This window comes from Tachysurus fulvidraco, chromosome 12, assembly GCF_022655615.1.
Source record: "Tachysurus fulvidraco isolate hzauxx_2018 chromosome 12, HZAU_PFXX_2.0, whole genome shotgun sequence".
NCBI classification, from domain to species: domain Eukaryota; kingdom Metazoa; phylum Chordata; class Actinopteri; order Siluriformes; family Bagridae; genus Tachysurus; species Tachysurus fulvidraco.
Genome location: NC_062529.1, coordinates 13,352,891 through 13,380,076, shown reverse-complemented (window position 1 = coordinate 13,380,076; position 27,186 = coordinate 13,352,891). Strand labels below are relative to the sequence as shown.

The 27,186-nt window shown below is 40.6% G+C and overlaps 1 protein-coding gene across 3 annotated transcripts in view; it reads right to left on the bottom strand.

Annotated features, from left to right (window-relative positions):
• The window catches only part of LOC113659486 (neuronal PAS domain-containing protein 3), a 218,132-nt gene that overhangs the window by 94,749 nt on the left and 96,197 nt on the right, over positions 1-27,186 (bottom strand). For all 3 annotated transcript variants that reach the window (XM_027172293.2, XM_027172295.2, XM_047821804.1), the window contains one exon: positions 6,295-6,377. In XM_027172293.2, coding sequence (XP_027028094.1) covers positions 6,295-6,377 — 83 coding nt within the window. The remainder of the gene's footprint in view (positions 1-6,294; positions 6,378-27,186) is intronic.

Genomic DNA, 27,186 nt, shown 5'->3' with positions numbered 1-27,186 from the left:
GTCTGCTCAAAACCAACAAAAGCCATGTGACCTGCAGTCAACAGAGCGACTGATGGTCGGTGATGATGTGTGAGACTGGGGTGGGACGGCGTCTCTTCCTCAGACATTAGCAGTGAAAAATGCCTTCACTCTGAGCTCGTTTCTCTACACAGACTCAGTGGCTTGTCAGCGGTGAGAGGAACGGTGGAGTGGCGACATGGCGATTGGTGCGAACCACAAATCAACCTGTGATTACAGACTGTGACAGCTGCACACGCACGGCCTCAAAGACACTGCCTCGCTCCTCCTTGATGTTATGCAAATGTAAACAGCTGTCATTTCTGAAGCCGTTGTCACTGCACTTTCTGCCGATGTGGAGATCGAAGGCTTCTGAGAGCGACTGTGAGTGTGTGCGTGTGTGTTTTTAATCTAAGGCCCCATTATAACACACGACACTGAGTCGAGAACAACAAAGATGCCAGGAACAACAAACAAGAAGGGCAAAAAACATGAACAAAGACAAACACACACACACACAGAAAGTGAACAGGAGTTGATAAAAGATCAGGCCTTGAGATGGGGAGGTGTGAGGTGTATTAGGAGTCCCGTCTCTTCCAGTCTCTACAGGTGTGGAAAGAAGCTCACATGCACGCACACACAAGCTCGCTAGCCGTAATTAAGATTCTGTATCGACAAAAGACACCTTTCATCCTCAGAGAAAACAACACACTTTTTTTTCATCCTTTATCATTAAAACACATCAAAAGCAAAAGCTGCTTTTATAAGCAACAAACAGCATGAGAATTAATCCCTTCTATGCAGAGAGACGAAACTTCTTACAATTTGCTTACCATGCCTGATCTTAATAGATCAGATTTGCAGCAAAAAATAAATGCTGAACATACAAAAGAAAGCAAATAATGTATATTTCAATTAAATGCTACTAAGCTTCCTTTTAGATTTTGGGAAAAGGCAAAATTTTGAAGCTGTGTGAGTAATGATGAAGCGTCCTGGATCATCACCTGCACTCTAATCAGGACCACCTGCTTTTCTCGCATGGTGTACGATTAAGGACAGGCTTGTGTTTTTAATTATGCTGACAATCTTTTCACGCATGCACACGCGCACACACACACTTACTCAATATCAACGTATAAATCCCACAGACACATAAACCCTACATACAAACACACACACACACACACACACACACACACACACACACACACACACACACATTTACTCAATATCAACGTATAAATCCCACAGACACATAAACCCTACATATAAACACACACACACACACACACACACACACACTTTTGTCAATGACTTTATAAAAACCTCACAATTAAAAAACAACACACACACAAACACACACACTCAATGACAATGTATAAATCCCACATACACATAAACCCAACACACATACTGTACACACACACACACACACACACACACACACACACACACACACACACACTCACACACACACATTTTGTAAATGGCTTTATAAAAACCTCACATTTGAAAACAACACACACACACACACACACACACACACACACACACACACACACACACACAAACACACACAAACATGCACACACACACACACACATACATGCACACACACGCACGCACGCACGCACACACACACGCACGCTCTAACACACTCTCACAATCTTTTCCCTGCCATCAAAGAAGGCTGAAGCTCAACAGAATGATATTTTTTTCTTTCTTGATCTCTTTCTTTCTTTCCTCAGACTGTCCATCTGAACAGGAGAGGTTTTAAAAAAGCTATTTTTTTTTTTTTTTAGATTTTCAACTTGTGTTGCAGTTCAAAACATAAGCATCCCTAACAGCTTTTGTTTGTTTGTTTGATTGTTTTTACACAATGTAGTTACACAAAATAAATACCAATTTAAATACCAATACAAAGGGACGTTGTCTCGCTGGGGTTTAATAGTACAGCTGATTTAATACTAATATAATCACCATTAATGTCTTAGCATATTATTTCTTATTTCTACACAGCTCTGTTTAATGCTTCACTCGGATTTGGTCCGAATGTATGATCCATTTTCTATGAGCAGCTACAGTACATTTAGTTTTTGTTTTTTTTAGGACTTGTATAGCAGATGCTTCACATAAATGGATTAAACAGCATGTAATTGTTGATATGGTGACATTTTCTCTGAGGAGATGTTTATTTTGGAGCGTAGCTGTGGGGATTTGTGTTCGTTCACACACAGGAGCATTAGTGATCAGACAGTGATGCTGGGTGAAGATGTCTGGGGTTCAGTCAGTGTTCCAGTTCATCCTTAATGTGTTCAGTGGGGTTGAGGTCAGGGGTCTGTACAGGACGCACGAGTTCCTATACTCCAGACTTTGTGAGCTATAACGTCATGGAGCTGGCTTTGTGCACAGAAGGACTGTCATGCTGGAATAGGTGTGAACCTCTTAGTTCCAGTGAAGAGAAACTGTAAAGCTACAGCACATAAAGACAGACTGTACACGTGTGCTGTATGAGTGTGAGGGTCAGGTCACAGATCTACAGCTTATAGTGTGTAATGACATGGGGAATGTCTCAGAAAAGCTTACTGTCACTATAATACACTGATATCCTATTATACTGCATCTTACTGTTGGCTAATGACATTGGATGAGATGAACTTTCCTGAATTAGTATCACACACACACACACACACACACACACACACACACACACACACACACACACACACACACACACACACACACACACACACACACAAACACACTCACACACACACACACACACACACACACACACACACACACACACACACACACACACACACACAAACACACTCTCACTCACACCCACAAACACACACACTCACTCACACACACACACAAACACACACACACACTCACACACACAAACACACACTCACACACACACACATGCACACACACACAAACACACACTCACTCACACACTCACACATACACAAACACACACACACACACAAACACACACTCACTCACACACTCACACGCACACACACACTCACACACACAAACACACACTCACTCACACACACGCACACAAACACACACTCACACACACAAACACACACTCACTCACACAAACACACACAAACACATACTCACACACACAAACACAATCTCACACACAAACACACACACTCACGCACTCGCACACACTCACTCACTCACACACACAAACACACACTCACTCACACACACACACACACACACACACACACACACACACACACACACACACACACACACACACACACACACACACTGACTTACTCATGCACTCATACACATTCAGACTCACTCACACACACACACATATACACGCACACATACATACACACATACACAGACACACTCGCACACACAACCTCTGTCGCAGCTGTTCACACCTAGATAGTGATGGAGGATGAATAGGTAAGGTGGATGGAGGCAGATCCACACACACACACACACACACACACACACACACACAATTGGCTGCTAGTGTACTGAAATACAGAGTCTCCAACTTCATTAGCGCCATGGACAACACACCATTGAAAAGGAGCACTATACAAGGAGTATCTCTGTGTGTATATTTTTGATAGTGAGAGAAAGAGAGAGAGGGTGGTGGTGGTTGGGGCACGGGAGGGAGGGAGGGAGGGAGACAGCAGCTGCATCCACACAGCTTGCATATTAAATCAGCTAATTGATTATCTGGGATGACAAAACTGGGTGGTTTTCAGTATTCAGTGTATCTGTGGCTAAACAAAGGACAGTAGAAGTCCTGTTCCCTAAGACATCCAGTGCATCCCAGTCACAGCACAAAGGAGAACAAAGGCAGAAAAATCTGTATTATCTGTACAATATCTATAAGCATAAAATATGCATAGAGGACTTTGGGTTTGATGCAAATTTGGAATCAGCCCTTAGGCAGTCATAACGTGTGTGTGTGTTTGTGTGTGTGTGTGTACATGCTTGTGTGTGTGTGCGTGTGTGTGCATGTGTGTGTTTGTGTGTGTGCGTGTACATGCTTGTGTGTGTGTGTGTGTGTGTGTGTGTGTGTGTGTGTGCGTGTGTGTGTGTGTGTGTGTCTGTGTGTGTGTCTGGGTCTGTGTGTGAGTTTGTGTGTGTGTTCATGCACTGACCCACACTTCTGTCTACAGGTAAGACCCTCAGTGCAACTCGTCACCTTTGTCTTTATTAAACTCTATCAAACATGAACTAATCTGTCTAAAATTAGAGGCACGTTCAGGTAATGACTGCCTCGCATCCATTATTACTTCATTTTCCCCAAATCAATCACTAGCTGAGCATACTTTTTTTTTTTAAATGTCATCCTAAAACTTTTTGCAATCAATTAAGCTGAAGATTAATGGGGACAATTTGCCAGGAACAAGTCCTTCCTTGAAAAGGCCACGCCTCGACAGACTTCCAGGGCTGGTATTGATGTTAATTATAAATTTCCGCTTTCCTGTCAGACATTTAACCTGTCGAAGAGGGAAGAGCGGCGGCTGTGCAGGGACCATGGCATGCTATTTAAATATTCCTAATCCGCTTTCCCGGACACAGGTGACTGGTGTAAATTGCGCTTTCTGTTCTGTGTCATTTAAAGGAATCTGACAGGACATTGGTGCTCTGGTTCAACATGGAGGGGGAAAAAGCTTTTTTTTCTGTAGTGGAGGGATGAAAATCCTCTCCCTCGGTTCCCCTGAGCGCTTCTGTCTACTTGCACATCGCAGGTAAACGCGCCGAGGTGTCACTTCTAATTTACCTCACGTTTAATAGCATGCTACGATGCCACATATGTCTGTCTCCTCTGTCCCCCGTCACCCAGGATCTGTTCAACACCGTGATTTCATAAAGAATTATTTTTCCCTGAATGAAAACGCCATGCGCAAATGGAAATCAAAGTAAGAGATTAATATGTGTGTGACCTCCGAGACGTCCCAGTATAAAGTAACAGCCTCTGCATCAACACGAGGTAAAATATATCCGGAACTCCAACTGCAATATGGAGAATTTACCAAATTTCATTTAAACCACATTGAATCTCAAGTAAGGGCTAAATAATAAACAGTATCTCTTTCACACTAACACATCACCTAGCTCGCACTAATCTATTCAGTTTAGTTTAATCACCCGTCTGAGGTAAATTCACCAGAGCAATTTAAAAAACAAAAAACACAACTGAAGATATCCAGAACACAAGAAAAACCTAGCAGGAGAGAATTTCAGTATCTGCACACACACTTTTTGAGCTCCAAAGAAGATGAGCAATATAGACTGCATTGGAGCAGAGCGAGTTATTTAAAGATGCAATATTTGTGTAATAGCAAAAAAAAAAAACGGCAAGACTGCAGTTTTGATAGTATGTGGGTTTAAATTGTAGACCTGTGCACATATACCGGCTGCTGTATATAGGCTGCTCCCTAAAGATGCTTACCTCCAAATATTCACGATGACACTGCATTCACTCTGACTTCAGCCCACCCATTCATTCCTTGTGCCCGGTATACAGACAGCACCACAATTATTGGCACCCCTTATACAATTTTTGAGACTGCTTAGCATTCTATAACAATCTTTCTCATACAAATGTCTTTTTTTTATTGTTTCTTTCTTTTATAAATATTGGATGTTTTCTCTAGAAACGTATTCAATAAAATATTGGCAACCCTAAAGGATATTTTAAATATCCATCACCAAAAGACAAAAGAGACAGATGATATTTAATACTAAGACTACTAAAGCCTACTAATAAGAATATTTCTTGTTCTTTATTTTGTCTTCTTCTTCTTCTTCTTCTTCTTATTATTATTATTATTTAAAACAAATTTTTACCAGTTAAAGGACACAATAATATTAATCTTGCACTCGTATTACAGGCTCTGTGTCAATTATTTACTTCATTGGGAAATATTTCTAGGGTGCTTTTATTTCTGACACAGTGTTTTTACAAATAAATGCCTTTATTATGTTACATATAGTGCAAACAAAATGTGTATACCCTTTTTTTTAAAGAAAACACTTTATTTATTGTTTAATATTTTTTATTTTTGTTTGTTGTTTGCTTTATATTCAGTTCTACTCCAAGAACTTCTCAGGGTGCCAATATTTTTGACTTCAAATACTGTAAGTCTATAATAATTATTCAGCTGGCACTGTACATACTAGAGTATTAATGAAACAGGCATTAGACATGTATTTTGTTTATGTGAGGAAGCTCCGATGCAGTCAGGTTGAGTGTACAGAGGAAGTGAACTCTACAGATGAACCTACCTGTAGGATGTGGCTGCCCAGGTGAGGCTCAAAGATCTCTGTGGCAACTGCACTGGGGCTCCTCCTTCTCTGTGAGCCAATAGCTGAGGAAAGAAAAACCACACATCAGTTTTGAAGTGCGGAGTGTTTGTGTGTGTGTGTGTGTGCGTGTGTGTGTGGGCGTGCAGACGCATGCATGTCCCCACTTTAGTTCTTCCAAATGAACTTGGAAATGGAATTTGCCGGTGTGATTTAGACAGATATGGTAAACTGCTGAACAAACACTTCTGCCCCAATAATACTAAGCCCCTGCTACTGTAAATAGACAGATGCAAATCACAGCTTACTTATGGCTTGTGTCCATGCGCGTGTTGCATATTCATCTAAACAGAGCCTGCTCTTTATACGAGGGATAAAATCGGCACAGTTATTCAATGACGGAACACCTGGAGAATGACACCCTTAGGGCATTTTTTCTCTGTGTCTCCATTTAAAAGCAGACTCAGGCACTGACAGCGGTGTAGCTAAAAAAAATGGCCTGGGGTGATTTCAAACTTAACAGACCTTGTTCCACCAGAGTTCATTACTGAGAATTTTATAACAAAGCCCTGTGTACCTAATTTTCCAAGCCTAGCCAGGCGTTCGGGTAAATGTTTCTGAATTAAGTGCAATTAATGATGTAATAAAAGTGCTGAATGGCTATTAAGGACACTGAAGGACCAGAAGCAAACAGAGCCGTGCATTTAGGAATGCAAGCTGGGGTGTGAGGGGCAAGGGGGCAGATGGCAGGGCTCTGGGGAAGGCAGAAGAGCTGAGGACATGACTGTGGAATGAGAGGCTCCTGTCTTTCAGAGCGGCTTGGGGAAAACACTGCTATCCCCTCCGGTTACGCTCTCAGCACTTCACACTGAGTTAGGCCCAGAGGACAAGGAAGGCCAGAACAGTACGAAGCATGAGCAGGGGACGAGATAGAAGCACACAGAGCAGGCGGGTCAGTGGAGGCACTGCAGGACAGAGAACAAACAAAGCACAGCCAGCAGGACAGAGTGCTAACTCACAGCAGAGGGAGCTGTTACACCCCGAGAAAGAGAACGAGAGAGAGAGCAGAGAGGGCACACACAGTTCAAACAGACATCCATGAGTTTACTACATACCAAATTCTCTTATACTTTATGGGTAAAAAGATTAGTTTATTCACAATCATGATCCCCAATATCTGTTTTTTAAGCAAAGCAGAATATATCTCAGTAGTAGAAATCTTCATGCCTTACAGCAATTCTGTAGCTGCATCGATTAGAACAGAGTAATGCGATTTGTATTTTTATATTTATTAGCTAATGTGATTTGAACTCATTTCAGATTCTGTTTATTACTATTCTTTACTGAGATATATTGATATGTTGGTTGTTTTTTTTTTTACCCGTTTGTTGATAAAAACCCTACTGAAATCTTTAATGTTTAATATATTTGATGTTTCAGATCTTTCGGTCATTTTGTGTATACAGATTTGCTGTATAACATCCTGTGGTCAAATAGACAGAATTGTAAAACATAAAATATGTAATTATCGTGTAAGGGGCCTAATCTGAATCGTTCATTTTTCCCGAGCTAATTGTAGCCTCAGATTCCTGTTCTAGGCTGTGAGACGTGAAACCGCACGTGATCATTGACATCAAGGTTCAATGTGTTGTGCATTTTAAGATCTTTTCTGTACAAGAGTGTTTTTGAGGGGTTTCCGTAGCCTTCCTGTCAGCTAGAACCAGTCTGGCCATTGTCTTCTCATCAACAAGGTGTCTCCACCGATAAAACTGCGGCCAACTGAACGTGTATTTTATTGTTTTTTTTTCACTGTTCTGTGTAGTCTCTAGAGATTGCTGTGCGTGAAATCCCAGTAGATCAGCAGTATCAAAAATACGCATTTCAGTCCATCTGGCACCAACAACCATGCAATGCTTAAAGTCAGTAAGATCACACTTTCCCCACTCTGGTGCTTGTTAATTGCACGAATGAGCAGGTGAACAAGCGTTCCTAGTAAATTGGCAGGTACTGCAATGTCATTCTTACGCTGTATTGAAACGACAAAGAAAGTGTAAGTAAACATATACATCATAGCCTCCTTGTTTCACTGTTGTGACTCTGTACATGCATTTACATTCTCATATTGCGCACACACACATACACACATAGACACAAACACACAAAACACACAAACTTAAAACAGTCATCTTCTCCTATAAGACGACTGAAGAAAATATCAAAAGATGAAAGCACACTTGACCAACTTCAATTATTATCCTCTCTATCGTCATGCAGACTCAGAGGAGGAAATGATTCTTCTTTGCCCGTACAATAGCCCTCATCACAAGGATCCTTGCCTTTGAATGAACGCTGCATAGAAATCAGGCACAGATTGCTCTGAGTGCTGCACATTCTTTGACCTTGGGGATCTTTTCAAACTCCAAACTAGATAGTGGTTAATATTTTATAATAAAGAAGTTAAAATGTTAAACCGGGCCCTTTTCGACGAGGACGGAGGCCAGAAACGAGCCCTTCCGCTAACAGAGAAGCGCTGCTCTTAATGATGCTGGCATTAGTCATTCGGCGCAGTGCTTAAGCTACAGATGGTCCATCGGCCTCATGCTGTCTCACATCATCACAGACCCCCTGTGACATCCACAACCATGTGCCAAATACAATACTGGGGAAAAAAAAGTACAAAGGCTAAATGAGTCTGATAAAGCTAAAGATGATGAATGTGACATTCAGAGGTGGTGTGCGGGTCGTTCTGTGTAATCACCTGGTAGAGAATGAGTTTCACCTGATTCTAATGTGTGTGAATCTCAAAGCCCCTTCATTTGACCTTCAGTGAGTAAGAAATGAGAAACGTAACGGAACTGAGCGTGAGAGCCGAAAGAACCCTTTTTCCCATCGTCATCATCATCCTCAGCCTCCTCTAGAGTCTGGGAAATTCCTCCTCTATTCTTTCTGCTTACAGAGCACAAACAGGGGAGGGGCTCTCAAGCCTAATCTCTGCCTCCATCACAATATCCAGTCCCCGCCTACATACACACCACATCCAGCTCTGTGTGACCTGGAGGCAGTCCAGAGCAGGCGTATGACAGTTCTGTCTGAAGAGGACCTGGCTGGAGATTCAGTGCTCCTCTACAGGTGCCCGGGCAGTCGTGGAGATGAATATAATTACGTATCGATCCCGAGCATTATGCTCTATTAATCTGCTTCATCTCTGCTCAGGCCACAAATGATAGACAAAGAGCAAGCTGGCAGAAGTTCAGAGGCTACACAGAGGCTGCTCTGTCGCTGTCCCATGTCGTACGTCTTCCCCGCTTTAGTGCCGTCACACGGCACATTGAGCAGAAATAAAACAAAAAATAGGAAGGAAGCAGAAGCAAATGAATCAAATCCGCAAGACACAACCAGGCGAGATTTCATTCAATTTTTTTTTCCAAGAGTTTTTTTAATGCAAAGATTTCTTAATATTCGGTTATACATCTCAAAGTGTTGTCTGGATTATTAAGTATCTACAGTAAAAGTGTTGTAAAGAGATTCATTGGACTCTTTCAATGTTTCTTCCTCTTCATCTCTTCCATTTAAGGGAGCTTTTCCTCGCCACAGTCACCTCAGGCTTGCTCATTGGGGATAAATACAAACACATTTAAATATAAGTACAGTATAATATTAATCTTGGATCTTTGTAGAAATCTTTGTATAATGTTAACCTTTTTGTACTTTTGCCAATATTTATTATGTTCTGTAAAGCTGCTTTGAGATGATGTCCATTGTTAACATCGTTATACAAATAAATTTGAATTGAATTGAAAAAAAAATATATATATATATATATATATATATATATATATATAGATATATATATATATATATATATATATATATATATACACACATAGTGGAAGGACCTGAAGCAAGCAGTTCATGTTAGAACACCCAACAAAATCCCAGAGTTGATGCTCTTCTGTACTAAGCTGTTGTGAAGGACTGATCAAAAGTTACCTGAAACTTTTCTTGCAGTTATTGCTGCACAAGGGCTCACAACAGATAAATACTGACACCGATAAATACTTTTGCAAGTCGTAGATATGTAATGTTGGATCATTTTTCTCAATAATTAGAAAGAAGTATCATTTGTTTGTGTTCACTTTGTTAACTTTTAGGACTTGTGTGAAAATCTGATGATGTTTTGGGTCATATTTATGCAGAAATCCAAGAATTTCTAAAGGCTTCACAAACTTTCAAGTGACACTGTAAATATATATACTGTATATACATATATAGTATTGTGTATAGTGTATAGAGTTAGGAGTAGTGTGGTGAGAAACAGCAGTTCAAATGGTTAAACAGCTAAAGAATTATTTTGTTGTGTTGTATACTCTATGCTATATAATTAGAACATTATGAGACTTCATAGGTATTAAACAGCAATTTGTTGAATCCAGGTGCACTTTGGGCATTCTTTAGTTCTCAGGCTGAAATTATTCAGTTGAAAGTATCGGGGTTTCTCCCCCTGCGGGGTGGCAAAGGTGCATTATTCAGAAGTCCTTGACTCAAATTCATGTAGATGCAAATGGCATAAGGACTACCCTGATACAGAATAATGCTATTTTATTATGAGAAAATATCCGTTTCCATTTAACATTTTCAATATTTAATGCCGGTGCTTAATACTGCCATGCTACAAACAGCGTTCAATGCAAGAACGCAATATATGCAATTTGATTCTCGGCACCGTAGCAATTTCAAATCGCAGCACTATTTGAAAGTCAATTTAACTTTCGGTTTTATAAGTCAACATTATTGCTATTGTTAATTTATTTCTCATTTAATGGGAAATTGGCAACATGGCCCCTGACTGTCATTTTAAATCTGCAATAATTTCGTCTGAAGCTTAGCGTTCTTATTCCCTGGTCTTGGATTAGCGGAGCTAAATGGCAGCCCCTTGCTTTACCAAAGCTCAGGGGCAGGTACTGTTACACAAATTGCCAATTCAATTAACAGAGTGTAAATGCTCAACTGGCAGCTGGCACAGGCGACAGCTATTTTGGCAAGTGTCAGCCTTAATTCATCAAGCTGTCAAAGTGCTCACGGTCGGGAGCCGGTGGACACTGTCAGTGCCGACAACGCCACAATGGTGAAGTTGTATAATCCGGCTACATGCACTCACACACAGATGCGCACACAAACACACTCAACACACTCACACAGGAAAAGTATTCACTGAGGGGCTGCACCAATTGACCAGGCCCTAGCCCGAGTTTTAGCAGCACTGCGGATGTGTTTTCATCAGCTTGGGAAGATCATTCGCTCACATCAAGAGCTGTTGTGAGGGCCACAACAAAAGAGTGAGATTTGGATCTTAGATCCACTGTGGTAACTGAATCAGCGCTACGAGCTCGGAATACTAATCTACCTCTAGATAAAGCACTCGGAGTACAACCTCCCGATTATTCCCGAGATTCCTGCAGCTAACTTCCTGTGCGCTTTACGCAGGGGACCTCTGATGTCTTTTCAGCTTTTAAAAGACTACATAGATTTAAAAACTTTAAAAACACTTTCTGCCAATGCAGGAATCTGCTCATTTTCTGGGTGATGGAAACCTGAAATTATATTTATGAGTTGAAATGATTTTTTTTCCCCCTTCTGATTCTAATTACTTTGATTTAGTGCTTAACAGCGCAACAATGTCAGATTTCTCCCCTGTTCTCTCTGTTCATTTGCCTCCATCTTTCCTCTATGTCTCCTCTCATTAGACAGGCTAGCTTCCTCACAGAGTGAGACACAACAGAGCTTAATTGATAGGCCTCTAGACACACTCCAATTAGTGCTGAACGCAACACCGTTCACATACGCGACTACACACACACGCGCACGCACCTACATGAGTGCACATCCACACGGCGAAAAAACTGCATTATATTGTAGAAATGAGCTCCATTCCTACTTCTTTATTATTGCAGCAAAAAAATTGTTGCGTAAGGAGATCATCATTCTTTTATTCATTTGTATGAGGGAAATGAAAAGCACAAGCAGAGAAGGAAGCTTAACTAAAACGAGCCTGTTTCTTCTCTAGCAGCACATTAACACACACCACTCCAAACTCTCACTGGAGAGAAAGTTTCCTTCAACATACAGGATATTACAACAGCCGAAACTAATCCATTTCTACTGAAAATCCAGCAGCAGCTAAGGCTAGGGGTCAATAAAATTACATATTCTTCCCTCTACAGTGGCTGCTTCTCCAAGGTTACTCTTAACTTGCAAATATGAGAATCTAAAATCTTTCAGAGGTTACCCATTCAAAAAGAACAGATCGGAGTAAAACATAACGGCACGAAAAACAAATTTACGACGTGATTTTTATGTATTTTTCTAATCAGACATTGCTTTCATTTTCAGATGGAGGAGCTAAAAATAAATGAATATGTCCTGAATTACTGTAAAAAATGTAAACAATAAAATTCACAAAAATGTGAACAAAAACAAACAAAAGGCAGCCTATATTATATAACACAGAGTTTAGAGCTCAATTTGGCTCAACTGTAAAATAAGCTGTAGGTATGGGAGCAGATTCCAACTAAAACACTAAAACAACATGATAAATCATTTACTCTCAATAGAGAGCCAAATTCTCAGACTGTTTGTTGTACATTAACGGCCCTGATTAGATTCCTACATTTGTCCGTAGCACCATATTTACTCATTAAAAGCAGTGTAAAAGCAAATCCACCCTGTACGAAGCATATCCACGCTCCATATCTGCACTCTCTCATTCCTAATCAAAATGTACATTTTCCCTCCCAGACTGTTCCCCAGCCCTAATATTTTCTCCGAGTAAAAGGCGCTGAATAATTCAGCGGCCGATAATAATGACGGTTCCTGATCACACACTACTCACATGTTCCTGAATAAGTCATGGACATCATGATGGAGGTTGAAGCATTTGTTTTAATTAGTTTCTTTTAATGCCTTTGACTGGTTTAAGTTTTCATGATGATGAGTTTAATAATCCATGTTCATCTTTCTCCTCATTTATATCATTAAATTTTAAGCAGCTTTGTGCTGCATTAATGCCGACGCTTACAGATCTGCCCTACACGCAGTATCGTCCTCACTCTGTGCCACTGCAGTATGTCTGCTTCTGTCTGATTATTACAGTACGAGTAGATTTCAGACCTGACAAACATACTGTACAAAATGTATATTTGGTGCAATATCAAAAGTTTGAATTTTGAATACATTTCATCTAACAAAAAGGCTCAGTGCTTGTGATTGTGTGTCAGAAAGTTTAGTCAACTTCCGACAACTTAAAAGACAGAAGGTTTGTCCTTGTTTGTCATTTGTGTTCTATCATTTATCATTGCTTATCAGTAAATTAAAAAAAATCAGCACTGGTGAATTGCTATGGAATAAAAGGAATAAAATCTGGGATCCAAGAGAAAAGTATCTGATGTATTGTCCGCTGATCCTTCACACTTGTCAGGAGAGCCTAACATAACCTGGGACAAATTACAGAGAAAAGGTTTGTTAAACATGATTAATTTAAAATGTTTAAATATATATTCATTTAATATTAAATATAATAATAATAATAATAATAATAATAATAATAATAATAATAATAATAATAATAATAATAATAATTTTTACATATATATAAAACTGTATTTAATGAAATGTACTTTAATAAATATTTATTAAAAATCTATTTATTTTTAGATGTATTTATTTATAAATTCCTCTTTCTGTTTTTCCAACATACTAAACATACTAAGATTATCGATAAGAATATTTCTAAAACTAGATAATAAATTCATTTATTTTATTAAATAATTACTTCATATTTTGACATCATTTATTCATTTAATATACTTTTAATATGTAAACTTAATTATTTAATAATACATACTTTTGTTTGACAGAAAGAAATCAATGCTAAAACCACCCGATTTCACATGAAGTAAACAGAATAAACCTAAATGTTTATTAGGACTTGACATTTGTGTCTGTATTGCTACATATACTAGCTCTACATTTTATACACATGTACAGGAAATGCAGCTGCGTAAAAAAAGACACGTGACGAAGAGCTCAGTAAAATGCGGTATTTATCAAGCTGCCATTTCATGATATAAAAGGCCCAGGAAAGCGACACACTGCATGACAAGTACTGTCCACTCAGAAATCATCAAAACTCATTTGTACGAGCGAGAAAACACGACAGAGAGAAGACCATCATCCAGAGAATGCTGCATCATTTATAAACAATGCATTGGAGAAACAGCAAAAACGTCTATGTGAACAGATCGGCTGACGCGAAAAGAGTGAAAGTCACTTAACAAAACAAACAAAGCTTTTGTCTTCATTATTTTGGGGAAAGTTTTCAATATTAAGGTTGAAGTCCTGAGAGCAAGAGTTCATTCTCAAATCTTTTTCTGCAGCTGTTTCATTAGCAGTGCTGACTGAGATTTCATTAAAGTTATATCTAAAGTTGCTTCCATGTGGTCCAGACAACAGATAGCAACATTTCTGATGGTCCAAAGCCATCAGTTGTTATTCTTTTGGTTTCCTCAATGTGCAGTAGTCACTAAAAGAAAAACTCATTGGTTTAGTACCTGTGATATTAATTTATGGCTATGTCAATAAATGCTAAACCTACAATACTGCGGTTAGTTTAATTCTAAAATTATTATTTTTTAATTTTTATTAAATGACCCCATCATACTTATGCTAATTTTAGATCAAGAAACATCCTGGAAGCAAGATATCACTTATATTATAGCAGCTACAATAAAAATAGTGCTTCCCTCACAACCCCCCCCCCCCCCCCCCCCAAAAAAAAAAGAAAGAAAGAAAAGGAACAAAAAGATGATCCCATGGCATCACTGATGCTGTTTTCATTAGGTTGCTTTAACCAGCTTAGGAAGGACTTGTTTAAAACCATAATCATATGGTGTCCTTAATGTGTCCATCAAGTTTATGTCTATTCTAAAATGTTCCTCAGAATTTTCCTGAACATCCTGAAGTCACCTCCATCCTGTCCCTTTTCAAAAGGATATGTTAGATAGCTAACAAGAAGTTACCAACTCTGACTGCTCCTGAACGCGTATGGATCGTTGAATCCTGGGAGTCCTCCATGCTAAATGCAGCTATCGATATCTCCCTCCATTGAGGACAGGCGGAAGAGGACAAGATTATTGACATTGAGCTACATGAGTGAGGTCAAGTTCAAGGGGCATCGCAAGTGGATCGATACTGTGGGATGTGCAAAAGAAAATAATGAGGAAAAAAAAAATCTCATTTCATTTGGAAATGCATTCATTATGGCTAACTGAATTAGGGTGAGAGACAGGCCACCCGCACTGCCCTAGAGCACAGCCATGCAGATAGACTCCAAATCCATTACTGAAGTGCACTGCTAGGCGTGTCCTAATAAACTCGTGTGGCTCGGGCTGTAGAACACACTTCTATTTATGAAACCTTTACAACACACACCAGATCCACTGGGCTCCAAAATATACCAAGGAAAGAATCAATGATTCAACACTCTGACTATAAGTCATGTCATGGAGAATATACAGCTAAATTATGATCACTATAATTAACATAGGATTTCATAACAACTGCCTTTACAGAATGGAAATGACGCTGGCCTCAATGAGGCAAGTTTGATGATTTCTACTGACAGAATAATGTTGGAAAATCTGCATTATTACCCTTAGGACATGCCAGAGGACTGACATGCTTAAGACAGAGGATCCAACATGACGGCTGGAGAGTGTAAATCTTCCTGCTAACAGTTCACGTTTGCCTGTTCACTCAAACTGCTTAGCAACGACGAGCGGCAGAAAAAAGTTCTGCTCGGAATCAAACACTTTATCTGCTTCTCCGGTGTCTGGTTTTCAAAACAATCTTTCTGTCTTCTTTCAGAGTGAAACAAATAATGCTCAATGTCACGGTTGAGCGTGTGTCTGTGAGAAGCTAAAAAGCATCGAGGCCAGTCAATGTAGCATGAAGTCTGTGCCTTACGGAAAGCTTCCTCTCCTTCAGCTCAAATGCAGCATAACCTGTGTGTAACAGACAGGATACTACCACTGAGCTTTATCTCACACTCTTCACATCTATACACACATGTATACACACACACACACACACACACACACACACACACACACACACACACAAAATTTAACAACAATATACATTCACACACACGCACGAACAATAGTATAGTAGTATATATAGTAGTATAGTAGTATATATATATATACTGTATATATTCACGAACAAGATTAATTAACACATACATAAATACTATACACACACACACACACACACACACACACACGATATTCAACAACAAAATTCATTAACACACACACACACACACACACACACACACACACACACACACACACACACACACACACACACACACACACACACGCACACGTGTGTGTGTGTGTGTGTGTGTGTGTGTGTAAAAGAAGAGGGAATGGAAAGAGGGGTATATGACACTAATATGTCCTGTGAATGAATAGTGAAGGGTACAAAGCTACACAGAAAGGAACAGAGGAGCTCCTCTACGACTGCTTGAGTCAACAATTAGAAGAAAAGTGTGAAGGTGACTGGAAGAATCGTTAATGTAACAGTAGTCATGAAACAGAGGAGCAGTATAGAAAACAACAACATAGAGAGCGAGAGAGAGAGAGCGAGCAAGAGAGATGAACGAGGGAAGGAGTGTAGAACACTGGAACATAAGACACGTTTCAGACATTGAAAGGCTGATGTTTCAGTCTGCCAAATGATATAATGAGGCATTGAGGCAGAGAATATTAGCACCAGGGGAATATTTGGGGCAGAGTAATTAGGCACTAACCTATGGTGGCACGCTAAACAGAGAGACAGAGCCATATACATGGCTTGAATCTATGGAGCTTCACCAGTGCAGAGCTACACATTAAGATGTAATGTAGAGGATGGAGGCATGAGGTAAAGGCAGCTACTAATGTTAAAAGCTAAGAAAGGCCAGTGTTGAGACAGAGGCTAAGCATTATGACATTTGTGAGGTGAATGTAAAAGTGTGACAGCTAGATTCTACTGTGTAAATGTAGAAAAAAACCCAGATTGCATTGTATTTTCTAATTACGCTCCCAGTAGTGACTCAGTAGATGTGTGAAGCTGCTTCCTGACTTCATCCATGCTAATGAAACACCGCTGGCGCTCATCATGCTGGCAAGCCGTGCAGAGTGAAAGAGAGATTAAACTCGTGGATGACTCAAGTCCCATTTGTAGCTAAGGTCAGGAATTATGTGCTGTGTAAAAAAAATAGATATTAGTGAGAACTCATCGCATCTCAGGACAGGGTTTAAAGTTTTCGTTTCAAATTGATCTTTTTATCTGGAACAAATGCTGTGTGTTCACATGTGGCACTAGGTGGAGCTTCACTAACAGAGTGCTATACTGACCACTGAATTGAATCCCCCTAGAGAGACAAGTATCCTCCTTTGTTTGTGTGTATGCGTGACCTCTTTGCTTCTGTGTGTGTCTGTGTGTATGTGTGTGTGTGTGTGTGTGTGTATGCGCCTCTTTGCTTTGTGTGTGAGTGTATATATGCGTGTGTGTTTGTGTCAATGTGTATGTGTTTGTATATATGTGTGTGTGTGTGTGTGAGAGAGAGAAAGAGAGAGATGGAGTTTCAGATCTGTGTGCAGGTCCAGTGTTTGTGCTCATGTCCTGATGGAGTGAGAGCAGGCTGGAAGCACCACTGGGAGAGAATGTGCACACTAAAAATTAATGAACTCTGAACTCCTCGCTGCGCTGCTCCTACAAATCGCATTGCCTCACAACTCTGGGGCATGCTGGGTGGTTTGATGCCTTCCCCGCTGTCCATCTTTCTGCTGAGCCAATTTTCATTTAAACCTAATTAAGAGCCTGAAATGAACATTATGCATTAGTTGAAGTGTCGGGATCCGTTGACTATCCTTAGAAAGGGTCTTGGGGAGAAAAAAATCTGTGCAGGGAGAAGAAAGTGGAGGGTGTAAGAATTAATTATAAGATTATTAGCATACAAGTCATCTCATTGCAAGTTGAGTTAATGGAAGAATTAGTTCCATCATGTGTTAAATAGTCAGAGCTGTTCTAGTAGCGTTTCTTCAATTTATTACACAAAGGTCAGTTTATAGGCTTGCTGGGCAGAGCTGTACATGGCCACAGAATGACAAAGGTCCGAACAGTGTTTAAAGCTACAATAAAGCACCAATTAGAAAAAAAAAGCAGATCATGGTCCGTGTTAGCATTACAGCGGCGTGCGAGTTTGGCATACTGTATCCTATATCAGAGTGATTTAATTAAGATTGCTATCAGAGCTTATTGGAACGCTGCATTATCTACAAGCAATATCAACCCCAGCAGCTCAAACATAATGAACACGCTTCAGATTACACGTTAGCAACTCCACCTAATTGGGGTGTTCGCATGAAGTGCTTTTTGTCTTTTCGTTTCACTACAGCCTTAAACGGCACTGCGGATTATGCAGCATTATCTGCGAGCAGCAGCAGACTGCAGGTGAAGCGGCCCGGGCGCTTATCGCTCCTGGACGCTTATCACGGCTCCTCTCCATCGCCTTCTGAAGGTCTTGCCCAATGCTGCTGCCTGAAATGGAGCTTGTATGCAAAAAAAAAAAAAAAAAAAAAAAAGAATGTGGGCCTTGACCCCCTCCTTCACTCACACACTGACTCATACCCACACCACTGAGCTGGGCCAAATACACACCCTTTCCACTACACAGGTGTTGCTAACAGGAGGGGTTGGGGGCGGGAAGGTGGTGTTGTATTTTTCAGCAGCGACGTTGTAATTCACCCCTCTCTACTTCGTCCACACCCTCTACCAAAAATAATAATAAAAAAAAATCCTGTTTGAAATATTTTGTCCTGGATTGCATTAGGCAGGCTGAAATTAATCTACCATTACGGAGAAAATTTAAGACTCTAAAGCTTTGAGGGTGGCGGTAATAAAACAGTTTAACTGCTCTACTGAAAACATGATTGGTTGAAGGCAGCCACCAAGCGTTTTATCATGTGCTAAAGAGGAGACAGGGAGGAGAGAATGAGGAAATGGAGAGGTAGAGAAGACCTCAGAGCTGGTTTTAGTGCCATTCAGCCGAGTCGTACTTAAACTACACGTAAACACATGGCACGCTGCTAACTGGAAAACACTACACACCGGATTAGGACACTTGTGGCGAATATACAACTCTGACTGTATATCCTGGACACACACACACACACACACACACACACACACACACACACACACACACACACACACACACAATATACCAAGGTTGGAAATAACAACCATTACTGCGTAGCACAAAGCACCACAACAAAAAATAAGAATTTTCCACTTAATAGTTGTTGTCCTGCAGTTTTTTTTTCAATGCTGCATGTCATGACTATTTGACACCTCTGGCACACAGAGCCAATGAGCCACTAAATGTGAATTTGTGGGACAGGGATTCTCCTACCCACTGAAAGGCAAAATATGCCCTGCGGGGTTAAAGTTCACCCGAGAATGAAAAGATCGAGGATGGTCACTTTTCATGGCAGGTTGATGAAACTTCGCCTCAAGTCAGGACACTGCTAGCACATGACATGCTTCTCTGAAGCACAACAAGCTTCGATTTAAGGGCTTTTAACCCTTTTACCAGTACAGTACACTGATATTCCAGTCTGATGGCGGAATGAAACTCGACTAATAGGAGAGCTTCAATCAGTATAATACAGTAAGAAATGAATTATTTTATCACTGCGAGTCTGATACAAAATAAGTCAGGACACAGTGTGAGATGTTTTACTTACACAGATTCAGATTCTTATGAACAAGCATTTGAAATGGGTTTGATACATCATTTACTTTAAAAATATAAACATTTGTGTGGAAAAAACCAACCGTTAGGGATTACTTAACTCTTCTATGAATATATTCCCGCTGATAGTCTTGGTAAAAACAGAAATACTTAAAACCCTGAGTTTTTTAATTCAAATGAGCCGTTAAGCATGACATAGAAACTCAGTGCTGAACACTGACACCACAAAGCAGGCACAAAGAAAATTTTTGGCATCTGGGCAAAAGAGTAAATCCCTCTCAGACATTCCAGGGCGTTTCTAACTAACTTCATATTACACTATAGCTCACAGCTTAGATTTTACATATGCAGCTGATTTTTTTTTATTATTATTTTAAACTAGTTTAGTGACTGATATAGTGATTTAATTACAGATTATGTTTGTATATACTGTAGACACTCATGTTTATGAGAACGTCTTCTAGTGCTTTTCTATTTTATTTATTTTTTTAGTTTTAATGACCAAGTCTGTGGGTTTATCTCTTCAGTCTAACTCCATCATGAGATCATTACGTAAAAGTCTAACCAAATACCCCAAATCAAGTCAAGTCAATTCAAGAAGCTTTTATTATGCCATTTCAACCATATATATATACTGTATAGCCGATGCAGTACATAGTGAAATGAGACAACGTTTCCCCAGGACCATGGTGCTACAGTACGTAAAACAAAGACAGAGCTACATACTGTAGAACAGCAGCTGATTTGGTTTTAATGAATTACAGTAGTTTAGAAATTTTAGTGATGGTCAACAACATCATGCGGAATTGCTGGCTGTGGTCCTTAAGATGAATCTAAAACTTTCTGTAAACATGTGCAGTGTGTACAGTAAGTACAGAATACTGTAAAGCAGGCGTGTGAAACTGATTGTTGCGTGGGCCACATCAGCATTTCTGAATCTATTCTCTGATCTGATTACGATTGTGAGTCACTTTATCATATTTGTGTTTCTATTGAAGGAAAAGTTATGGACTTATTGGTAGTTTGTGCTGCAGCCCTTTTACTGCAGCAGTAGAAAAGAGATCTCACAGACTTCTTGACTATGTGCTTAGTATTCCACATCAAGCCTATCTATACTGTAGGTCATGACACAGAGTCATCTGTTTACTCATCTGGAGTCAATCACTGTATCAATGCCAAACACATTTCTGAAGTGGTTTAAGACATGCATCATATCTCGACTGACACGAACTGTGAGACATTCGAACAGAACAAGCTCATGGTCCTGTTACGTTTGTTTAAACTCTGGCTCTGTTTACGTGCATGAAACACATCAGAAAGCACTTTATCTATACGGTGTCAGATTTATTTCTTCATCTTCATCGACCATTTTAGATCGTCTTTAAAGTGGATGCTTAACTGAAGGGTTTTCGGTTAGCTTTGCCTGGGTGTAATCTGTTATCTTCACACGAGTCGCACAGACACATGTTGAAGTCATGTTTACGTGGTGACTAGTCATCCATCCTGGAACGCATCCCATGCTACGATATGCGTGCTGTCGGCTGATGAGTTCCGCCTTTGAGCTTGTTTCCCACTGCTTTCTCACCCGCACTTAACCCACGAGAGCTAATACGCTTAATTCAGCTCATTAACATCTTGATAAATTTTTTTGCAGCACTGGAGTCTGACATTGCTGATCTGCAGGCTGCTGAAAAGTCAGGAACTGATGAGAAAATAACTACATAGACTTCATTTTGTATTTATTATTTACAGCAGATGCTCTACATGCTCACCCTTATGCATTATCTCAGCCGCTGCATCGTGTTTTTTATTATGCTCAATTTATTCAGACGGACACATAGTATTTGCTCGACGTATTCTCACGGGTTCCTACTTTTCGGACGCTGTGTACAGACTCCTCAGTTGATCTAGAGGTGTGTATTTCAGGTATGTTTTTACACCCTGTGTCAATTTGCAGGCTTTAAGACATGCTAGCTGTCTACAGAAAAACAACAAAAAGATAACGTAAAGGAGTGTGTAGCATTGGAGGTTACTGCTTCGAGTATGTGGCACTAGTTTGAGACTCAGGCACATCTGATTAGCCTACGATTTAGTATGGCAGAATTTTTTTGAAGACACACTGTAAAGCCTTGTGGCGGTGTCAGAGGGCTAACACACAGAGCTGTACAGAGTGCGGAAGGCTAACAAGGCTGAAGTAAGCACTCTGCTGTTAGCTCATACTGGTGACTCAGTCTGTGTTTTGGCTTTGCTGTGAAACGCGGTCATCCCAGCCATGTGCGCACAAACCCACTCACACACACACAAGTTTTGTGGTGTCACATTAGAGCTAAGCTGGTTGTATGAATGTCAGCAAACAGAATCTGGGAGCACGATGGAGTGTGAGAGTGGGGCAAGCCCGTCGCATTTTTCAGCTGACTTTGCAGAGTAATGAGGCGAATACCAGCAGGCTGAGGCACCGCTAAAGGTGTTTTCCACGTGGTGTTTGATTAATCGCACTTTAGAGAAGCATCGCTGAGTGAAGTGAGAGCTTTTTTTTTTTTTCGGAGATGCTTTAAATGGGGCCAGAGTCAGAAAGAAGATCTAGAAGAGGAAATCTAGGCGTGTTGATCATATATGTATGAGTAAAATCTTGTCCATGATCTTATATGCAGGAGTTTAAGTTATTCACCGTCCTACTGATTAAGCAGAATACATAAGCAGGAGTGACGCCAGCTTCCTGTCCGGCAGTTAAAAACGCTTTAATATTCATTCACTATAATCTAAAGTGTCTCTCTCTCTCTCTCTCTCTCTCTCTCTCTCTCTCTCTCTCTCTCTCTCTCTCTCTCTCTCTCTCTTTCTCTCTCTCTCTTTCTCTCTCTCTCTCTCTCTCCAGTTCTACACACCAGTAAAAACAAGAGAGGGATTCAAGCATCATGCTAACTAAATTCATTTCTCTGGGTTTAGATCAGTTCCTTTGTTACTGAAACATCAAGCAATTTCAAACAAAGAGCAGAAAGGAAAGAAAAAGAGCTTTGACATAAGATGCAGGCATGTATTTGAAAACACTCTTTAGATTATTTCAAAGCGGCTCTGTTTTAAAAGCAGCGTTTCCGCCTGTCTGCAGTTGAACAAGGGCAGCAGACTGGGGCTGATCTCACTATTAAAAGTGACAGAGCTCTGTAAAATGGTTTGTAATTGTGGCGATCTTGTGTTCTGGAAGCAGATGAAAAGTGTCCCTGTTTTTGAGCAGCTTGACTTAATGGAAGGACGGCAGTGCTGCTGGATATGGGGCTAAATTGATGCAATTATTTGGTGGTGAGAAAGAAAAAAAAAGGAAAAAAGAAAGCCCAGAAAGCTTCCATTTTATTCACTGGAACATTCAGTAGGAGGAAACGCTAATTCCAAAGAGCAGTGACAGCAAGCAAATACAAAATGTTTTGTTTCATCAGCTTCAGAGGCATGGTTGGCTACATTTGCAGTTTTGCTCCAAGGCCTTTGATTGTCCAGATGGACTATAAATGGCAACATTTGGAATAGTAACCTGGGTTAACTCCGTTACAGATCTGTGTTTGTATCCAGAATGCTACGAGCTACTAAAGCCGCTACTGTTTGAAGCGTGTGCACTTGAAGTGTGTAACAGTTGGGGGAAAGCAGACTGCGGTGTTTTTACTATTTCAGCTCATTCTGTACCCCAGCAATGGGCTCAGCTTTTTGAAGTAAATAAGCTTATTTCTTCGTTTGCAGACAACCTCCTGCCTTGTTTGTGCGAGGTCCAACAAGTGCAGTTTTACTGGATTTACATTTAAAAGGGACCCCCATGTGCAGTGGAAAATAAGTGTTGATTCGCAGAAGTATCAGCTGTGAAATCGATTGAGGTTGTGCGGCGCTCCCGAGCAGGCGGGCTGTGGCCAGGCTCGGCCGTTACGGCCTACTTCAAAAGGCAATTAGTCCGATTTCACATTCCCCGGCAGCTGAATAATTTCGTATAATTTTTCAGGAGCGCTGGATGAAGGCCAACTTTGCTGGAAAGCGCAAAACCCCTGGCCCCTCCTCTTCCCCTCTCCTCCCTTCATATGCTCCCCTCATTCCCCCCTCAGCCCTGGTTTCTCCCCAACTGCCACCCCTCTCTTCCCTTATGTGCTCTCCTCATAATTTGAAAATCCTGTTGAAACACGGCTGTCCTAATTACATGCGCATCGGCGTGCTGTTGCCTCTATCCAACCTCGTTCCCGCTGGGTCTGAGTCACCTGTGGCCCCTACACACACACGCACATATGCGCCCCACCACACACACACACACGCACACACACACACTAATTTCATCTTAGTACAGTGCTGTCAGACATCTCCCTTGACTGGGCGCTTTTAATCGATTAGCTGAATGTCTATATAATACATCAGCAGCTGCCAGGCAGAAGAGCTTCAGCAGTGAGACAGTTTAATTACTGTACATGTGTACTAGCACACACACATACACACACCAAAAAAAAAAAAAAAAGCCAGCATCCCCACTGCCCACTGCTTTCTACCCCGGAGCCTGGAGTTAGTGCGCTGATCTCTAACCTCTGATCATAGCATAAAGGATGAAAACAACTGGCAGAAAAAAAAAAAAAAAGAAAACCTATGCAAATGCACAAAGTAGTTATTTTATAGGGGTTTGTTTACAGAAATTTGACTGTGAGATCTACGCTCAATTGCAGTAATGAAATCCCTTTCTCAGGCACATATTTAGCATTCTCATTTAATCACTGCTATTAAGCCGCACTGCCAGAGTAAGATGCAAATCTCGTGCAGAACAATTCGGCATTAAATCCACAACCGCCTTTCTGCTCATGATGCTTTTCTGAGTGAGTTAAATGGGCATTCATTAGCAATAGGCAAAAAAAGGTTCTAAAGCAGTAAAATAATAAAATCTATAGAAGCCTACTTCAGATTCGATCCAACCAGACCTCAGATCTCTCTCTGTGAGCGTGTGTGTGTGTGTGTGTGTGTGTGTGTGTGTGTGTGTGTGTGTGTGTGTGTGCATAGCTGAGTGTTCTACCTCCTATAAATATGCTCTTGTGTCAGATATTTCTCTTTGGCTGTGTTCGCCTGGCATAAATAATTACAAACTAAAAGGCTTGAATCATTATGGGCGGCTGCCAGTGATTGATACGCGTACAGGCTATGAGAGGGCTAGAGGAGAAAGAGAACAGACAGTCCACTTTAGAAAGTGTCTACCGAATTGATTTAACAAGTTTAATGTGTGCATCAATGTGGGACTATTACTGATCGTAAGCCTCAGTGATGCTATTTGTTCGACTGGCAAAATACTGCTCTTTAGAATGAGTGCATTAAGTCTAAGATTGCAGAGAAAACCCTATTACAACTTTATTGCTGGTAAATTGGAACCAAACGTTGTCTGTATTTCAATTATTCTGAGTTACCCGAGAAATAAATCGATTTTGTATAGGCTCAATCACAGAGACAGTGATGAGAAACGGCTTATTACACCCTGACAACCCGTGGATGGTCTTTTGTTTTTCCCCTCAGCAATTTTCGAGAAATTGTCAATTAAGGACTTTCTTTCTGCTCCCTGATTGGGCAGCGGGAGCACGTCAGCCCATGGCGGAGTGATCGTCATGCGACTTGTATGGCTGGGTGCCATTCTCAATGCTTGTTTGGGTTTTAAATTTTAATCTAGCCCTCCTACGCCGGCGTGTCAACAAAAACTCAGCCAGTGTGACATGGTAGATAATCATTACACAGCTCATCTCCCGCCAGCAGAGTGAGCTCTCTCTGCTCCCCCTCAGCCGCCTCAAACCTCGGCAACTCACACATCAGTATCTCCGACTCAACCCCAAAAAGCTACAAGAAGTGTTAAAGAAAAGCCTTATTTCATGACTGTTTAATGTATGTGAATATCAAGCTATGATAAATTCTTTAACATACTGTAACCCTGGTTAGAGATGAACAGTTTTGTGTAATGTGTGCAAGTGTGTGTTACACAGCAGGGATACAGATTTGACTTAAACGATATACAGTATGAGGCATCAAGTAAAAAAACGCTCGTCAAACATTCCTTAGTCACGTTACAGCGTTTTAACAAGTTACTCTAGACGTCCAACTGAACGTCTGTGATGAAAAACGCAGCCTCACGTTGATGGAGTTGTATGTTCAGAATTCAAAGCAAAGTTGTGTTTTAACTCTGTACATCTAAAGGAATCACTCTGGCACTTCCACAATATTTCCTCAGCCCTCGTGGGATTTGTGAAAAAAGCAGTCACATTAAGCAAATGGAACAGAGAGCCACATTACACACAGCCTGGAGATACAGCAATGCAAATTCCAAACCAACCAGTACAGAAAAAAAAACCAAAAAAAAAAAACCCAAACAACAAATTCATGCAGAGTTTAATTAAAGGATCTGCATAGCTTGAACACTGTGAGAAAAAGAGAAAGTTCAAAATCAAAACAATGCCTTGAAGTTGATATCGTTTAATGGCATCAGCTCTTTTTATGGCTCAAAACCAGCAAACAGGAAACACTGATCTCCTCTTCGTTAAGGCTCTCGGCTCCCTCGTCCTCTTCTCTTCCCTGGTTCCTCTCTCCTTCTCCTCTCGTCCTTAAATCCTTAAAACTAAAGCTCTGTCTGCTGAGCTGTGCTGTCTTTTATCTTTTATATATATATATATACACAGAGATGAAGCGACAACAAATCAGAAGAGAAGAAGAAGAGAGGCGTTATTAATCAGGAGAACATGCTCTTACTGACCCGCTGGAAAACAATAGCAGTGGATGCCAGAGGATTTGCCCAGCCTCGCTTTGGCACACACAGCTTCCTTTAGCTGTAATTGGCTTGGCAGCTTAGGAGCTGATAGTGAAAGGCAGGATGTGTATTACTGCTGACATGCCTGACACCGCTGTCCTCAGAGAGTACAAGGTGCACATGGTGTACGGCGTCTCTGTTCCGGTTCCTCGCCTTAAATATGAAGCTACGAGATAGAAACTCAATCTGAAGTACTTGTGATGCTCTGCTTAAATATTCCTGTTGT